The sequence below is a fragment of the Heterodontus francisci genome, chromosome 13, assembly GCF_036365525.1.
Source record: "Heterodontus francisci isolate sHetFra1 chromosome 13, sHetFra1.hap1, whole genome shotgun sequence".
Taxonomy (NCBI): domain Eukaryota; kingdom Metazoa; phylum Chordata; class Chondrichthyes; order Heterodontiformes; family Heterodontidae; genus Heterodontus; species Heterodontus francisci.
The window spans coordinates 75,537,195-75,556,000 of NC_090383.1; the positions used below are offsets into that span (position 1 = coordinate 75,537,195).

General features: G+C 48.5%; 1 protein-coding gene across 1 annotated transcript; it reads right to left on the reverse strand.

Moving 5' to 3' along the window:
* Positions 1-6,167: 6,167 nt before the first annotated feature.
* On the reverse strand, positions 6,168-16,452 carry LOC137376717 (proton-activated chloride channel-like). The gene is made up of 3 exons (XM_068045691.1): positions 16,315-16,452; positions 9,887-9,983; positions 6,168-6,418 (listed from the first exon to the last, which is right to left on the reverse strand). Exons 1-3 carry the CDS (start codon positions 16,360-16,362, stop codon positions 6,168-6,170), a joined length of 396 nt encoding a protein of 131 aa, XP_067901792.1. The 5' UTR covers positions 16,363-16,452.
* Between the last annotated feature and the right edge of the window lie 2,354 nt (positions 16,453-18,806).

Genomic DNA, 18,806 nt, shown 5'->3' on the forward strand with positions numbered 1-18,806 from the left:
TCTCTCCCCGCTTCGACCCCACCCCCGCTCTCTCCCCGCTTCGACCCCACCCCCGCTCTCTCCCCGCTTCGACCCCACCCGCGCTCTCTCCCCGCTTCGACCCCACCCCCGCTCTCTCCCCGCTTCGACCCCACCCCATTTCTCTCCCCCACCCCATTTCTCTCCCCCACCCCATTTCTCTCCCCCACCCACCCCATCTCTCTCCCCCACCCACCCCATCTCTCTCCCCCACCCCATTTCTCTCCCCACCCCATTTCTCTCCCCCACCCACCCCATTTCTCTCCCCCACCCACCCCATCTCTCTCCCCCACCCACCCACCCCATCTCTCTCCCCCACCCACCCCATCTCTCTCCCCCTCACCCACCCCGCTCTCTCCCCGCTTCGACCCCACCCCATCTCTCCCCGCTTCGACCCCACCCCATCTCTCCCCGCTTCGACCCCACCCCATCTCTCCCCGCTTCGACCCCACCCCATCTCTCCCCGCTTCGACCCCACCCCATCTCTCTCCCCGCTTCGACCCCACCCCATCTCTCCCCGCTTCGACCCCACCCCATCTCTCCCCGCTTCGACCCCACCCCATCTCTCTCCCCCTCACCCACCCCATCTCTCTCCCCCTCACCCACCCCGCTCTCTCCCCGCTTCCCCCCCACCCGCTCTCTCCCCCCTTCCCCCCCCACACCCGCTCTCTCCCCCCTTCCCCCCCCACACCCGCTCTCTCCCCCCTTCCCCCCCCACACCCGCTCTCTCCCCCCTTCCCCCCCCACACCCGCTCTCTCCCCCCTTCCCCCCCCACACCCGCTCTCTCCCCCCTTCCCCCCCCACCCCCGCTCTCTCCCCCCTTCCCCCCCCACACCCGCTCTCTCCCCCCTTCCCCCCCCACACCCGCTCTCTCCCCCCTTCCCCCCCCACCCCCGCTCTCTCCCCCTTTGACCCCACCCCCGCTCTCTCCCCGCTTCGACCCCACCCCCGCTCTCTCCCCCCGCTTCGACCCCACCCCCGCTCTCTCCCCGCTTCGACCCCACCCCCGCTCTCTCCCCGCTTCGACCCCACCCCCGCTCTCTCCCCGCTTCGACCCCACCCCCGCTCTCTCCCCGCTTCGACCCCACCCCATCTCTCTCCCCCACCCACCCACCCCGCTTCGACCCCACCCCATCTCTCTCCCCCACCCACCCCATCTCTCTCCCCCACCCACCCCGCTCTCTCCCCGCTTCCCCCCCACTCTCTCCCCCACCCACCCCGCTCTCTCCCCGCTTCCCCCCCACTCCGCTCTCTCCCCGCTTCCCCCCCACTCTCTCCCCGCTTCCCCCCACTCCGCTCTCTCCCCGCTTCCCCCCCACTCCGCTCTCTCCCCGCTTCGACCCCACCCCATCTCTCTCCCCCACCCACCCACCCCGCTCTCTCCCCGCTTCCCCCCCACTCTCTCCCCGCTTCCCCCCCATCCCGATCTCTAACCGCTTGCCCCCCACCCCGCTCTCTCCCCGCTTGCCCCCCACCCCGCTCTTTCCCCGCTTGCCCCCCACCCACCCCGCTCTTTCCCCGCTTGCCCCCCACCCACCCCGCTCTCTCCCATCATGCCCCCCACCCCGCTTTCTCCCCGCTTGCCCACCACACCCGCTCTCTCCCACCTTCCCCCCCCACACCCGCTCTCTCCCACTTTCCCCCCCCCACACCCGCTCTCTCCCACTTTCCCCCCCCCCACACCCGCTCTCTCCCACTTTCCCCCCCCCCACACCCGCTCTCTCCCACTTTCCCCCCCCCCACACCCGCTCTCTCCCACCTTCCCCCCCCACACCCGCTCTCTCCCCGCTTGCCCCCCCACCCGCTCTCTCCCCGCTTGCCCCCCACACCCGCTCTCTCCCCCCTTCCCCCCCCACACCCGCTCTCTCCCCCCTTCCCCCCCCACACCCGCTCTCTCCCCCCTTCCCCCCCCCCACACCCGCTCTCTCCCCCCTTCCCCCCCCCACACCCGCTCTCTCCCCCCTTCCCCCCCCCACACCCGCTCTCCCCCACCTACCCACCCCCTTCCCCCCCCACACCCGCTCTCTCCCCCCTTCCCCCCCCCACACCCGCTCTCTCCCCCCTTCCCCCCCCCACACCCGCTCTCTCCCCCCTTCCCCCCCCCACACCCGCTCTCTCCCCCCTTCCCCCCCCCACACCCGCTCTCTCCCCCCTTCCCCCCCCCACACCCGCTCTCTCCCCCCTTCCCCCCCCCCACACCCGCTCTCTCCCCCTTCCCCCCCTTCCCCCCCCACCCGCTCTCTCCCCCTTCCCCCCCTTCCCCCCCCACACCCGCTCTCTCCCCCCTTCCCCCCTTCCCCCCCCACACCCGCTCTCTCCCCCCTTCCCCCCCACACCCGCTCTCTCCCCCCTTCCCCCCCACACCCGCTCTCTCCCCCCTTCCCCCCCACACCCGCTCTCTCCCCCCTTCCCCCCCACACCCGCTCTCTCCCCCCTTCCCCCCCACACCCGCTCTCTCCCCGCTTCCCCCCCACACCCGCTCTCTCCCCGCTTCCCCCCCACACCCGCTCTCTCCCCGCTTCCCCCCCACACCCGCTCTCTCCCCGCTTCCCCCCCACACCCGCTCTCTCCCCGCTTCCCCCCCACACCCGCTCTCTCCCCGCTTCCCCCCCACACCCGCTCTCTCCCCGCTTCCCCCCCACACCCGCTCTCTCCCCGCTTCCCCCCCACACCCGCTCTCTCCCCGCTTGCCCCCCACACCCGCTCTCTCCCCGCTTGCCCCCCACACCTGCTCTCTCCTCGCTTGCCCCCCACACCTGCTCTCTCCTCGCTTGCCCCTCACACCTGCTCTCTCCTCGCTACCCCCCCACCCCTGTTCTCTCCCCGCGTTACGCGATGACATCAACTGCGCATGCGCCAACGACTCCTGCCACTGCAGAACGCAGTGCACCTGCAGAAAGCAGGAGCCCATTTGCACATGTGCGCAGCCTAATGACATCAACGGCCGGCTCCGTTGTCAAGAATCACTTTGTTCATAAAAAGCAGGATAAATTCAATCCGGCCAATTACCTCCCCAGTCTACTCTCAATCATCAACAAAGTAATGGAAGGTGTCATTGACGGTGCAATCAAGCGGCACTTACTCAGCAGTAACCTACTCACCAATGCTCATACTGGGTTCTGCCAGGACCACTCGGCTCCAGACCTCATTACAATATTGGTACAAACATAGACAAAAGAGCTGAATTCCAAATCTCCAACAAGAAAGAAACTAACCACATCCTCTTGACATTCAATGGCATTACCATCACTGAATTCCCCACCATCATATTTCCGGGGGTGGGGGTTGCTATTGACCAGGAACTTCACTGGACCAGCAATATAAGAACTGTGGCTACAAGAGCAGGTCAGAGGCTTGGAATTCTGCAGCGAGTAACTCATCTCCCAACACCTGTCCACCATCTACGAGGCAAAAGTCAGGAGTGTGATGGAATACTCTCCACTTGCCTGGATGAGTGCAGCTCCAACAACACTCAAGAAACTCGACACCATCCAGGACAAAACAGCTGCTTGATTGGCACCCCATTTACCACCTTCAACATTCACTCTCTCCACCACCAATGCATAGTGGCAGCAGCATGTACCATCTGCAAGATGCAGTACGACAATTCGCCAAGGCTCCATCGAGAGCCCCTTTCAAACTCACGGCCTCTACCATCTAGAAGGACAAGGGCAGCAGATGTATGGGAACACCACCACCTGCAAGTTTCCCTTCAAGTCACACACCATCCTGACTTAGAAATCATCACTGTTCCTTCACTGCCATGTTGTCAAAGTCCTGGACCTCCCTCCCTAACAGCACTGTGGGTGTGCCTACACCACAAGGTCTGCAAGTGGTTCACGAAGGCGGCTCACCACCACCTTCTCAAGGGCAATTAGGGATGGGCAATAAATGATGGACGCCCACATCCCATGAATGAATTTAAAAAAAATTTAGGATAATTTTCTCTCGGTGCTCTACGTAGCAAAATCAAACATTTATTTTTTTCCCGATCACCTTTGTATACATATAGTGCACAGAGGAAACCATCCCCAATCCCTTTCCCTCTGGCAGGTTCTGAGTTGCTGCCACATTCTTTAGGCATCACTTTCTCTCTAATTATTGTTATTAAGAAAATAAAATAATTTGAGGCCTGAGACATAGGTCAAAGGCACGTACTAATACCGGATCCAGCAAAGTAACATTTGTAATGAAATTAATATAGTTGTCAGTAACTCAAAATATAGTCTGCAAAACACTGCTGATTCAAATCACTTAATTATATAGTATGAGCCTGTTGAAACAGGCCTCTAATTACTCATCAGATTGCTTTCAGTGCCAGTAATTAGGACAATAAACAGCAGGAAATTTCAAGATTCTGTTTGAAAAGCCAAGAGCTACTTTAAGTCACAGAAAATGCTGGAAATAGCAGGTCAGGCAGCATCTATAGCGACAGGAACAGAATTAGGTCGATGACCTTTCATCAGAACTGCTACAGTATTTTGCTTTTTTATTATTGTTTAATTCACTGCCACTTCTCTTCCAGAAATGCCTACCTTGAACGGTCTTAGTCTCTGTTGCATCTGTTCTGATGACACAACCTTCCATACCAACACTTCCTCATGTCTTCCTTTTTCCTCAACCGAGGACTCTTCCCAACATGGTTGACAGGGCCCATGACTGTGTCCATCCCATTTCCCACACTCCTGCTCTCACCCCTTCCCTCCCTCCCTCCATCCCAGAACCATGATAGGGGTCCCCTCGTCTTCAGCTTCCACCCCAGCAGCCTCCATATTCAACGGATCATTCTCCACCGTTTCCAGATACATCTTGCCCTCCCCTCCCATCATTCTGAAGGGACCGTTCCCTCTGCGACACCCTGGTCCACTCCTCAATCACCCCCAACACCCCTCCCCTTTCCACAGCACCTTTCCATGCAAGTGCAGGAGATGCAACACCTGCCCTTTTACCTCCTCTCTCCTCACCATCCGAGGCCCCAAACACTACTTCCAGGTGAAACTGTGATTTACATGTACTTCTTTCAATTTAGTATACTGTACTCGCTGCTCACAATACAGTCTGCTCTACACTGGGGAAACCTGTTTGCAGAACACCTCTGTTCAGTCTGCAAGTGTGACCCCCAAGCTTCCAGTCACCTGTCATTTTAATTCTCCACCTTGCTTTCACGCTGACCTCACTGTCTTCGGCCTTCTACAGTGTTCCAATGAAACTCAATGTAACCTCGAGGAACAGCACCTCACCTTTCAACTAGGCATTTTACAGCCTTCCAGACTCAACATTGAGTTCAACAATTACAGGCCGTAATCTCTGCCCCCATTTTGTTTTCTTTTTCTTTGCAGGTTTTGGGTTTACTCTCGTTTTTCTCTTGGTTTTGCTTTCGGACAGCATAAGAATGTAAGAAATTGGAGCAGTAGACCATACAGCCCCTCGAGCCAGCTCCGCTATTCAATATGATCATGGCTGATCTTCTGCCTCAACTCCACTTTCCTTCCCATTCCCCATATCCCTTGATTCCCTGAGAGACCAAATATCTATCTATCCCGGCCTTAAATGTATTCAATGATGGAGCATCCCCAACCCTCTGGGGTACAGGATTCCAAAGAGTCCCAACCCTTTGAATCAAGAAGTTTGTCCTCAACTCAGTCTTAAACCTGAGACTATGCCCCCATAGTCTAGAGTGCCCAACCAGGGGAAACGACCCCTCAGTATCTACCCTGTCAAGCCCCTTCAGAATCTTGTATGTTTCAATGAGATCGCCTCTCATTCTTCTAAATGTCAGAGAGTATAGGCCCAATTTACTCAGCCTCTCATCATAGGTCAACCCTCTCATCCCAGGAATCAATCTAGTGAACCTTGGCTGCAACTCCTCCAATACAAGTATATCCTTCCTCAGATATGGAGACCAAAACTGCACACAGTACTCCAGGTGAGGTCTCACCAAAGCCCTATATAATTGTAGTAAGTTTTCCTTATTCCTGTACTCCAATCTCCTTGCAGTAAAGGCCAACATGCCATTTGCCTTCCTAGTTGCTTGCTATACCTGCATGGTGGCTTTCTGTGCTCCTTGTATGCGTACACCCAAGTCCCTCTGAACATCAGCATTGAGAAATTTCACACAGCATCTGCAGTATTTTGCTTTTGAACTATTTTATGGCAGCAATTTTAAAAGAAAAAAAACTGTAGTCTCACCAGGAGCATCATATTTCAGAACTTCCTGGAAGGAGACAGACATGACAGGGTGTTTGAGCTTCTCTCTGAAGTCTGTGATGGTCTGATAGGCCAGGAACACTGCCACGGACATCAGGAGTAGGTAGATGAAGATAAGAATCACAGCAAAAGTATTCTTCAGACAGGCTTTACCAAAGATGGAAGACAGACTTGTGCAGCCAAGTTCATCATCTAGAACAGGGGAAAATAGTAATTTAACTGCAACTTCCTTCCTTCATTTAAGGGCTTACAGCAAGCACTTTATGCTGTTTAGATTTACCACTGATACAATAAATTAACAATTCATTCACACCTCACAGTAGCTACGTAGGATTCAGTGTCAGCTCATATACATAAACACATTTGGCTCGGAGTTTGCAGTCAGTGGTGAAGCAAGGCATTCACCATTGACCACAATAATTCTCACCGAGGATACTGCAATTAATTGCAGCGTTCTTTACTGTAGGAAGAAAGGGGGTAGTAAGGCAGAGGTGTTTTGGGGAAAGATTCCAGAGACAGGGGTCAAGATACAGTTGAAGGTTCTGCTACAAAAAGGAGTGAAGGGAGGGAAGATACAAAGGAGGCCTTAGTTGAAGAACAGGAAGAATGCTGGAGCATATCGAGCTGAACATGTGGAGCTAGGGCCATCAACATTGTGGACGGATTTGTAAATGAGAACAATAATTTTGAATTCAGTGCACTGGGAGATGAGGAGCTCAATGGAGGTTGGTGAAGATGAGGAAGAAAGGGGTGTGGAGTTGGAGCGTGATAGGATGCAGGTAGTGGAGCTTTGGGTGACTTGGAGGTTATCTATGTTGGAAGTTTGGGAGTCTGATGAGGAGAATGTTGGATCAGCTGAGGTCAGAAAGGCGTTGCTGAGAGTTTCAGTGCTGGTGGAATGAAGTATAGAAATGGGTAGTGCTGTGAAGGGAGGAAATAGTTTTGGCTATTCTGTTCTAGAAAGCTAGTTGGTGAAGGATAGAACTTAAGTCAATCTTTACACACTTTTATAAGCATTTATTTACACAGTTACAGATTTTAAGCAAGCATCTCCTAACCCAACCACCACAGTTTAAATCGGTGTCTATTTAGAAGGGCACAAGTGAATCCCCAGTTAATGCCCACCACATACCTACAATTAAAATACAATACATATAGACTATGGATAGGGTATGGAGTTTGAAACTCAGCTCGGGATCAAACAGAACACTGAAACTGCTGATTATCAGGCTCAGTTGAAACAACCAGCTAAGGGGATAGAAATGGGTGCTGGGTGTGGAGCTTTTGAGTCAACCAGAATGTTGGGAGATACCTCTAGCCTGTCTGTAACTTGGTGTCAGACAGCACACTGGTGGTTGTGGAGTTAAAGGGGGTAAGGAAGAGTTAGAACTGGATCAACACACTATGGAAGCTGACTTCTTGTCTACAGATGTTGTTGCTGAGGCTACATGTGGACAAAGAACAGAAGGTGCTCAGAATAGAATCGCAGGGCACTCAAGATGAACATGGAAGAGAATGTGGGGTTGAGTTTGTCAAATATTGCAGACGGTTGGAGAACACTAAGAGGGAAAGTCTCCATGATTGCAGTCACATAGGATGTTTTACCATGCACTTCAGTGCTGTGGAAGAAAACTGGACTGAGAAGTGAGCATACAGTAGACCATGATGACAAATTAAAAGAATGAGAGAAAAAAAGATTAGAAAATGGGGATTTAGTTGGAAAGGGTAGAGAACAAGGTGGTTGAACGCAATGATGAAAGCTGAACAATAGAACCTAAGAAAAGGGAATTGTTGATGTCAGGGAACATTGGACCAAGGAAAGAGTTAAGTGGGGAGGAAATTTGTCAGAAGTTGAGGGCGCACGGTTAGTTTCATGGAAATGAGCTTGATGAATGTGGGAAAATGAAAACGAGAGAGGAAAAAGCTAGATCAATGAGGTCTCAGAACTGGGAGAAGAGGGAAGTAAGGGAGGAAGTCTTTAAATCAAAAGGTTTTACAAGCTCCTCACAATTGATATTGGAGGTATAGATGAAGGGAGCACAGGACGGGTTTATCATCTGAAAGTTTGAGATTTCCTTTGCTCTCATCAGAGTAGTCGGGGGATTTTGTAATGAAGGGATAGAAATGCTATTGCTTAATGTAGTCTAGGCAGATCTGGTCACAGCAGGTGTACACAGATTTAATGTTCTCAGATGTAAAGGTGCAGCTGTAAGAATGGTAATAAGAGAATGGCAGGAGGGTTGGCAATGTTGGGGGCAAGAATATCAAAGGAAGAACCAAGGAAGCTGTTAAGCAGATCAACAGCAGAGCGATATTGTAGAAGGTGAACGGTCAGATGGGAAAGAGTTGGAAATGAGATGTTAGAAAGGGACCTTGGGAGAACTTTACAAAGGGTGAGGTTAGCAGGGCTGGAAGCAGCCAGAGAGATGTGAATAGAGTGATGATAATCTTGTCAGTGATTTAAACATCAGAGGTCATGAAGTTGAGGAAATGAATGTGAACAGAGGTCAAAAATGGCATGAAGAGATTGGTTGATGACGAGAGTGCAGAAAAATCAGAGGTGGGGGGAGATGGAGAGAGGGAAAATGTAGTTAATTAAGAATCAGGAGCCATTCAATGTAGAGATCAAGTGAGGAAAGGAGGGAAGAGGTCAAGTGCAGGAAGTTATGTGGAGACTTGGGAGAGCAGTACATCATAAGGAATTTGAAGGAGAGGCAGGGAGGGTGGGTGATAAAGGGCGAAAAGGAGCAGAAAATGCCAGAAGGGTAAGGGAATAGATCAGGATAGTAAGCAGATAACAAATTATTTTTAAATACATTTTTTATGGTAGTGCTGTCCTACGTGCATGCTTCATGGTGTATAAATTCACTTTCATGTGTTAGAGTCTTGTTTTTATTTTGATAAGTAAATGTTTTCACATTGCAGTGAGTTACAAGGTGCCAAATTCCCCCAAACTCTGATACTCTGTACTAAATATAAAAGTTTATCTGAAGGACACAAAAAAAGACAAAATAAAGATAAAGATGGCACTGGAAGCATGAGCCCACTTACTTAAAAAAAAAAATTCTTATTATCAAATGGTCAAACAAGCCATGCCTTTCAAACACTGAGTAATATTACTGTAAACCAGATAACATTCCCACATATAAACCATCGAAACACCAGTGCAGAGATTTAAAATGAAACCAGAAAATGCCGAGAGTCAAGAAACATCACCTCAATAACCCAAGCAGAAAGAAACTTTAGAACTGTCATAAGATGACTCAATTTAACCAAACAATTTTGTTGATCGTTGATCACTTCATTTACCCAACAAAAATCAGAAACAACACAGTTATTATAGTGGCCTTATTTTAATTAGGATTCCGACACCAGCTACTACAAATTGGCCCAACATTTGCACAACTAAAACCAGCTGTTGTTTCCCAGTGGCACACTCGTGGACCCCCGAACTCTCAGAATAAAGGCGCCAGCTTTAGCTGCATAAATGCTAGGAGCAGGTTCAAGGACGACACTTTTCTGGACTCCAAATTAAAATAAGTACAAAAGCACTTTAAAAGTTACCCCATTCCCAACTGCATAACTACAAAATAGAGACCAGATGTTTTCCTGCAGGGTGAGATGGAATACTGAGGAGTCTTTCTCAATGCTTGTTTATACCTTGCATTACTGGTCCATTTACATTGTCTTGATCTGCATCAGTCTCATCCCCAAGTTCAGAATTGCAAGTTCCTTCCTCTGTTCCAACATCTGCAAGCTGCAGAGAAAAGTAAACATTTATAAAACACAGTTTTCAAAAACTGGTCACATCAGAGGCTGGACTATCTAGCAATCAGAGAACAAGACCTGCAGAGATCTGAACATTTTAGCATATATCAAGGGCCCAAAGCAGGTACTAGTTAAAATCAGCTATTGTTAGGTCAGCATTTTGAATTGACTTTTCTGCACAGGGATTGAAGATCCAGTTCAGGGTATTGGGAGTCTGGCATAATCAGACTTCTCAAGAACATTTTTCAAAGCTTAATGTGCATACCTGTGAGAAGTGGGAAGAGAAATAGCAGCTAGTACACATTTATTCGCAGCAGGCTGCAGATGAAGACAGGAAATGGGTAGAACCCAATTCTGACACAGTTTACATCCTGCCTTTTCTCTTCAGCTGCTGGCAGACCTGCTGTGTATTTCCATCAATATTCCAGCTAAGGCCAAACTCCTGATTTGTAAGATATAAAAACAAGAAATGCTGGAAATACTCAGCAGGTCTGGCAGCATCTGTGGAGAGAGAAGCAGAGGTAAAGCTTCAGGTCAGTGACCTTTCATCAGTTCTGATGAAGGGTCACTGACCTGAAACGTTAACTCTGCTTATCTCTCCACAGATGCTGCCAGACCTGCTGAGTATTTCCAGCATTTCTCGTTTTTATTTCAGATTTCCAGCATCTGCAGTATTTTGGTTTAGCATGACTTCCTTGTTTTTGCATTCAATGCCCCTATTTACAAATCAAAGCATCCCATATGCTTTCTGAACCACCATATCAACTCGGTCTTCCACTTTCAAATATACACATCTTTATGTGTATATTTTTATTTTTAAAAAATATGCATTTATACACCAGCAGAATGTGGGCAGGTAACACTTAGTTGGCAAATCACACTTATCAACTTCATACTTACAGTAGGATTCGCAACCTGAAAAAACTTTCAAAATAGCTGTGAATATAGGTTATAATCAACATCTGTTTATTTATTTACAGATACAGCACTGAAACAGGCCCTTCGGCCCACCGAGTCTGTGCCGACCATCAACCACCCATCTTTACTAATCCTACATTAATCCCACATTCCTACCACATCCCCACAATTCCCCTACCACCTACCTATAATAGGGGCAATTTATAATGGCCAATTTACCTATCAACCTGCAAGTCTTTGGCTGTGGGAGGAAACCGGAGCACTCGGCGAAAACCCACGCAGTCACAGGGAGAACTTGCAAACTCCGCACAGGCAGTACCCAGAATTGAATCCGGTCGCTGGAGCTGTGAGGCTGCGGTGCTAACCACTGCGCCACCCTTTGTACAACTTTGCCAGGACTCCATTCTCAACACAAAATTACCAAACCACAACCATAAGCTATAACACCAATGAGTGTTCAAGCACTCATATCTGGAATCTCCAGACAGTCCCGTGAATAGAAAAAAAACATAAGGCCATCGACTAGATCTGATTGGATTTCCCCATTTTAATCAGCTAATCCCAAAGCAGCACTGGTTTGGATTCAGAATAACAGCTCCCCAGTCCTTTAGTTCCAATTCAATCTGAATTAAACAAATTTGAAATTCGTAACCCAGTTGCACTCACCTCAGACACCATCTTTGCTCTCTGACTAAAAGATAAAAATAATTAATACCAATTGCATTAGCCTCCAATCTGACCTTTTCAGTTGCTTAATTATGAGCATCCTTAACAAGTGATATTCTGTTTACTTGTGGTTCAATTCAATGCCTATCAATCCATTCTTTTTTCTTTTTTAAATAGTAGTTATTCCTCTTGGAAAATGAAGTACATTGAAGTCCCTGCCACAGGATGCTCAAACTTCAGTTCACCTCTGTACCCTCTTTAGCTCAAATATGCCGCTGTACAGAATGTAGAGCAGAGACCAAGCATTTCTTCATAGACAAGGCCAAGAGAGAAAAGAAAGGTGCAGGGTATTTCACTTGGGACACTGTCATCACCTCCTAGCCCTTGAATGTACAGTTGACACTGTTAAAAATGCATCCACCTCTTGGACATGGATGGTGCCAAACACAGGGACACGCAACAAGGCAGGGGAGGAAGTAGGGGTGCTGGAAGCAAAATGTTAATTGTAGCACAGATTATCCAAATGGGGTATTTTAGATTCACCTATTTTCTTCACCCCTCGCACAACTCCAATGATTCCTCCACAATCCACCTAGAGAACAGCACATGCAGCTCTAAATCTGCAAGTCCCATGGATACTGTAAAGGATCGGATACCCTTGCCTTAGAGGGGGTGAGCCAATCTCCAACCAACTTTTTTTCCCGGTTTCTTGGTACCACATACTATTCTCCAAGATGGACATAGGTAAGCAACCTGCCCTGTCCTTTAAAATGAAAAAAGTATAACTGCTTAAAATCTTGAGATCAATTAGTGCAAGTGAAGGAAATTCTGAAGTTACTTGTTGGAAACTTCCAGCTCCAAATCCTAAATATTTATTTCTTTTGACTATTGACACTTTGACGTGTGCAGAATGTAATACTTTTATATATGCAGGGAGATATTTCATACATAGCTTGACAGAGAAGAATCAATTTTAGTTTAAGGGCCCACTTATACAAATGGTATGGGAGAGAAGAACATTGAACTTAGATCAAATTACTTGCATTGATATAGTGCTTTTCATGATCTTAGTATGTTCCAAAGCACATCACAGCTAATGAAGTAGTTTTGAAGGGCATTAGCCAATTTAACTATTGATTGATTCAAGTGAACAAACTGTGAGAAAGCAATCAGTTGTGTCTGACGCTAGATTCAAGCACTGAACTGAGGCTTCAACATATGGATGACATAAAATAACTATGCTCCTATATTCACTTTTGGTGTTATAAAATAAGAAGCCAATTATTTCTTGTGGCCTAAAGAGTGACTTTCAGTAAAGTGTTTGGAAATAGAAAATTCATACGTGAATACTAGAAAGAATTTTCATCATTGGAAACACTCAAAACTGGAACAGAATCTGTTGTAAGTGTTAACAAACCTGACCTCCTTTGCTTTGAGTGGAAGTGACCATAACTCTCAACCTAAAAAGTCATCCGACAAGAACACAGTCCATAAATTTCAGAAATAACCACGCCAAGTCTGGCTTGAACGCAATTTACATATTTCTGTTTACTGGATTTCCTATTTATCCCAAAATGGTTTAAATTATTGTGTTTTTTGAGAGGGGCAAGGAGGGCATGTTTAATGGAAAAGAGCCAGATAGGGATAAATGCCCATTGTGTTAGGCATACTGTATATAACTGAATGATTCAGAATTATATGCATCTAAAATATAGGGCTGGATCTTGTTCTCCCCCAGGTGTCGGGTTCCGTAGTGGGGAGGGGCACCTGAAGATGGCTCCGGATGAGCCTGATACGGACCTCTCGACGCCGCGAGGGCCTGATCCTCCCGGTGGCGGAGAGGCTCTGTGGCGGTCCCCCACTGCCACTGGGCAATGGGACCACAATTAAAATATTCAAATCAATAAAATGAATAAATTAACATACACTTACCTGCGATCTTGAGGGCCCACTGTGATCTTTGGCGGGGTGGCCAGCACTCCCATGCCTTCAAAACCCCATCCGGGGAAAGGCAGCGCCACAATGGTGGGGAGGGCGAAGGAGGTAAGATTTCCAGTGCGGTGGGGTGGATCGGGGGACGAGATTGGTGGGGGCAGGGGGCTGGCAGCCCCGGCTATTTAAATAAGCTGCCGTGCTTAAGATTGCGGCAGCCCGCCCATTTTTTGAACTCAGCGGCGGGCTCTTAAAATCAAGCCCATAGTCTCTAGTTCACCATATTTCTCCATGACAATTTTGTGTCTTCCTGAATAGGTGCAGAACATTTTGCAAGGGAAAAGGGAACAGCCAGAAGTCATGGTCCATGTTTGTTATATTTTGGGAGGAACTTATAAAGAAAGACAGATGGCCAGATTACATGTTTAATGATATTATCATGCACTGGGCATGCTTATAACATAGGAATCATTACAATGTTGGAACCATGATTATAGGAAGGCAAAGGGTTGAGGTTAAGAGGTATGGAGGGCATTAAAGATCAGGACCTCAAAGATAGTGAGTATAGGAGCTGCTAAATAAGCCAGCTTAATGCAGGAGGGAGGATTTCAGATTCCTGGGCCAGCGGGGCCTGTTGTGGGGCAGTAGGGACCTGTACAAGATGGACGGATTACACCTCAACAGGAAAGGGCCCAATATCCTCGTAGGAAGGTTAACTTCTGCTGTGGTTGGTGGGGGGGGGGGGAAGAAGAGGGACCCAGATGAAACATTAGAGAGGAGATACAAGGTGCATAAAGGACTGGGAGAGACAGACAGCATTTGGATATAGAGTAGTTCAGAAATAGGAGAGATCAGACAGGGGGGAAATGTGAAACAGATCAAGATGGTTTTAGAGTGCATGTATATATATGCCCAGAGCCCAGTAATTAAGGGTGGTGAAGTGCAGGCACAAGTAGCCATGTGAGATTATAATATAGTGGCAATAACAATAACTTGCAGACTAGATCAGACAGCAAGCTCTACAATCTATCAAGGCTGAAAGTGAAGACAAAAACACATCACATCCTGATCAGTAAACTCCTCTCTGCTGATGATGCTGCGCTAGTTGCTCACACAGAAACTCAGCTACAAGGACTCATGGACTATCTCTCCCACACCTGTAACTCATTCTCCTTGACCATAAGCATCAAGAAAACCGTGGTCATGGAACAAGGTATTGCATCTCCACTCCTGGTCACACTAAACAACACCCCACTGGAAGCAGTTATTGAATTCTGCTACCTTGGATCCACAGTGACAGACAGTCTATCCCTTGATGCAGAACTCGATACACATATAGGGAAAACAGCTACCCTCTTTGGCCGACTTGTGAAACACTCATGGAATAACACCAAGCTGATTGTTTATAAGGCCTGTGTTCTCAGCACCTTTCTGTATGGCTGTGAAACATGGGCGACTTACAGCTACCAGGAAAAGAAGCTCAATAATTTCCATCTTCACTGTCTGCATTATAGGTATATCCCAGCAGAAGATCACTAATGTGACAGTCCTCTCAAAGGAGCTCCCAAGTGTGTTGGCACTAATCAAACAGAGGCGGCTTCAGTGGATTGGACACGTCTGCAGGATGGAAGACCCAAGGAGCTTCTGTATGGTGAGGTAGCCAGGGCCAGATGACCAGTGGGACGCCCAAAGCTCTGCTTCAAGGATGCTTGCAAATGTGACATGAAGGCCCAAAATGTTAATTATCGCACTTGGGAGTCACTAGCTGGTGAAAGAGGGAAATGGTGACACATCCTGTGGACTGGTGTGCACTATCACGATGACCAGTTTCTACAGCAGTTTGGCAACAGGCACCAATGTCAAAAAACTACAACTCACAGCATCACTTGGCAGCTTCATGTGCAGCACTTGTGGCAGAACCTGCCTCTCAAGGATTGGCCTTTACAGCCATCAGCAAAGGTTCACCAAGAGAAGACACCCCACCTGAATGGATTGTTTGCTGCGTGTCCATCATCTTTCGTAGATGGAAGGATGCCAACCTGGAGCCAGGCAATAACAAAGACCTAGCTCAAACAAGGGCAGGAATGGGGACCTAGTAATCCTGGCTACCATGTAGCTAGGCTAGGTACAGAAGCAAAAAAAGTAGGAGAATGGTAGTATTGATCAAAGATACTGTTACAGCACTAGAAAGGTATGATGTATTTTGAGGGTTCAAAGAATCTATTTGGTTACAATTCAGGAACAAAAGATGAGCAATTGTACTGCTGGGTGTATACTATAGACTTCCAAATAGTGAGAGATAAAGGAGCAAAACCCCAACCCCATCTTGACAGATGGTGACAGGCCTGAAAGGTCCCATCCTTCTTTAATGTCCAATAGCTCCTTGTTTTGATGTACCAACCTGCATTGTTTGATAAGGATAAGTATCTTTGGCCTTGTGCCAGCTTTGGACCGTGCTCCGGGATCCCTTCCTGGGTGGTGTTGCGGACCGTCACTGCGGTCACACAGCGGAGTATCAGCGCAGACTGCACAGTAAATTTCCGGGATTACTTACACTCCCGTGCAGAGGTGAAACCTGGCCGCTGATCCCCTTTAATACATGAAAAGCTATTTTTAAATTGCTAGTCGAGAAAGGGTATGCGATGCCCACGGTAACTAAAACTGGGAGTACTTAAAACTATTATTTCAAACTGATATGAGATCTAAAAAATACACTTTTAGGAAACTAAACGCAATGAAAGCCCAAAGCTCCCGCCTTTCAGTAAGCAGCCAGTGCGGGGATCCCGCCCCGGTCAAGCCTTTACCTCTCGGTAAGAGCCGGCGATATCCCTCCTCATTATCGCCGCAGCCATCGGTTAAATCAGCAGGCGCAGACAGTGATAGCAACCCGGCCTGGTACAGAGGAAATACACAGCACACAACATCCTACAAAACAGCTTGCCCAGCCTGCAGCGAATGACATGCAGAATAACAAGCGAGAGCTGAAGCGGATTTGCGCCAACCACTGTGCAACTGGGGCGGAGCTTGGATCCCTGTTCACTGCCTCTCAGCCACCGAGCCCCAGCTTGTTAGTCAATGCTCACTGCTCTGTGCTGCAGACTCTGCTCAGTGATCGATCAATTTAAAGAACAGGATAACCTCCCTCTTTTCCACACTCGTTTTTTTTTCACAGGGCGCCTGGTTGTAGGATTTGCAAATATTTTCTCTTGCTGGCACTGTATAATTATGCATCTATGACATTTCTCCCCAATGATTTGACTAATTATAAGGTAGGTATTTAATTTCATTACATTTGCTTTTAACCAGTAAAAAAAAAACCACAAATATTATTTACTGTTGTACAAACAAACTGAACAGGCTGGGGATCTTTAGAAAAGAGAAGGCTGAGGGGTGACCTGATAAAGTCTTTAAAATTATGAAAGGGTTTGACTGGTGGGCGTAAATATAAGATAGTCACTAATAAATTCATTAGAAGGCATTTGACAGAATATCGCACACCTACATGATGGATGTACTCTCCAAAATGGGGTTTGGGGAAGGAATCCACAATTGGATTCAACTGCTCTACACAAATATCAGTAGCATAGTTTCAATCAATGGGTAGGAATTGGAAAGCTTTCCGATCAACTCTGGAGTCAGAAGGTTGTCCTCTCCTCTGCCATATTCATGTGTTGTATCAAACCTTTTGCCAAGTCCTTCAGGAGGATGCACACATAAGAGGGATGATGATGCCAGGTAGCAGAGGCACTCTGGTCAAAGCCTCCCTGTACATGGACAATTTCACTGTCTTCTGCTCAGACGTGCTGTTGGTTCACAGACTGATGAGCATCTGCAACCAGTTCAAACTGCCCTCAGGAGTCAAAGTAAATCGTGGCAAGGGGGTGGGGCCATGTTCTTTGGGAACTGGGCCAACTAATCCTTTGTCCCCTTCATCGTCAGGTCAGGCCATCGGAAGGTGCTGGGGATATGGTTCAGAGGAGCCGGGGCATTTGCCAAAAACTGGGAGGAGCGTATATCTAAAGTCAAACTGAAACTAGGCATATGGGAGCAACACTCCCTCTCCATTGCACATAAAAACCTGGTCATTCAGGTGCAAGGAGCTCTCATTGTTGCTGTACATGGTGCAGATCTGGCCCATACCCTGCTCCTTCACACAATCCACTTTACGTGGAGATTGAAGATGGATTGTATCCACAGGGACACGATGTACAAATCTGTAGATAAAGGTTGGGGGGGGTGGGGGGACATACCCAATGCCGCCCTCATCCTGATGGCCACCCTTGTGTGTGGCTGCATCAAGCTGTGTGTAGACCCTTCATAGGCAAACACCGAGGGCCGGATTTTCAAATGCTGGCGGGCCAGATGCAGACACAATTTGAAAATCGTGGTCTCAGAAGTTATCTCCAGAGCCTGATGCCTCTGGGACAGTCCACCATTTTCAATGTGAGGGTGGAGGGGAATGGGAAGGAATGGGAAACCCGCTCGCCTCCAATTAAGTGCCCATGAAGCTCATGGAGGAGGTTGTTAAGGGGCTGTTGGGGTCTGCACTGTAATTTTCAATCGGGATTCCCGCGAGCCCAACCAGCCTAGTGCATGATAGTGCACAGCTGTCAGGCTCACAGCGGGCAGAAGGCAAACTTTATTGTTGGAAGATTAAATGTTTTGGGCCCACAGGAATCTTGCACCGGGCTAAGCACAGGACTGTTCTTTATTTTGGAAGCACTGCTTCTCCTCTTTATTCTGCTGGCCCCATCATGACTGCCACCTGCCTTTGCCGCTCACGCTCAGCTGGCAGCTCCTGCCTCTTGCAGGCACTTGGCACCACTAATTGGGCACTGAGCTTGCCTTCTGACCAATTAAGGCACTAACATTTAAAGATCATGTCACGTTAGCAATGCAACCATTGGGCAGTGTTGGGACCTGGAAATTATCCAGGTGTTGGGTTCCCGACCCCGTTTTGGAAATGCAGTCCCAAGTGTCACTACATGTTGAGGTTCTATCTGTCTCTGGTGTTGCAAAGGATGGGTCTGGCCACGTTGCTGCAGAGTACACCATTCACTTGGACCGTACTGTACCACTTGTCCCTCGTGGAAAAGTCTGTACACAAAAACATCTTCAACCATAAGTCCATCAGGCAGCTGTCCGCACATAACGTTCCCAAGGCCCTGCGGGAAAAGGAAATAATGAATCCTGTCGGATCGTTCCCTGAGCAGACTGTCAAAGTCATTTGGCAGAATGCCTTATTGCCAGAACTTTCAAACAAGCACCAAGATGTAGCTTGGCTGGTGGTGAGAAG

What these genes read in the sequence shown, in the direction of transcription:
- LOC137376717 (XM_068045691.1), bottom strand. Translation starts at nt 16,362, where the DNA reads ATGGCTGCGGCGATAATGAGGAGGGATATCGCCGGCTCTTACCGAGAG. An exon ending in TCGCCGGCTCTTACCGAGAG is followed by an intron (nt 9,984 to 16,314) that starts GTAAAGGCTTGA and finishes TTTTCTCTGCAG; the next exon opens with CTTGCAGATGTTGGAACAGA. An exon ending in AAATGGACCAGTAATGCAAG is followed by an intron (nt 6,419 to 9,886) that starts GTATAAACAAGC and finishes CCCCTGTTCTAG; the next exon opens with ATGATGAACTTGGCTGCACA.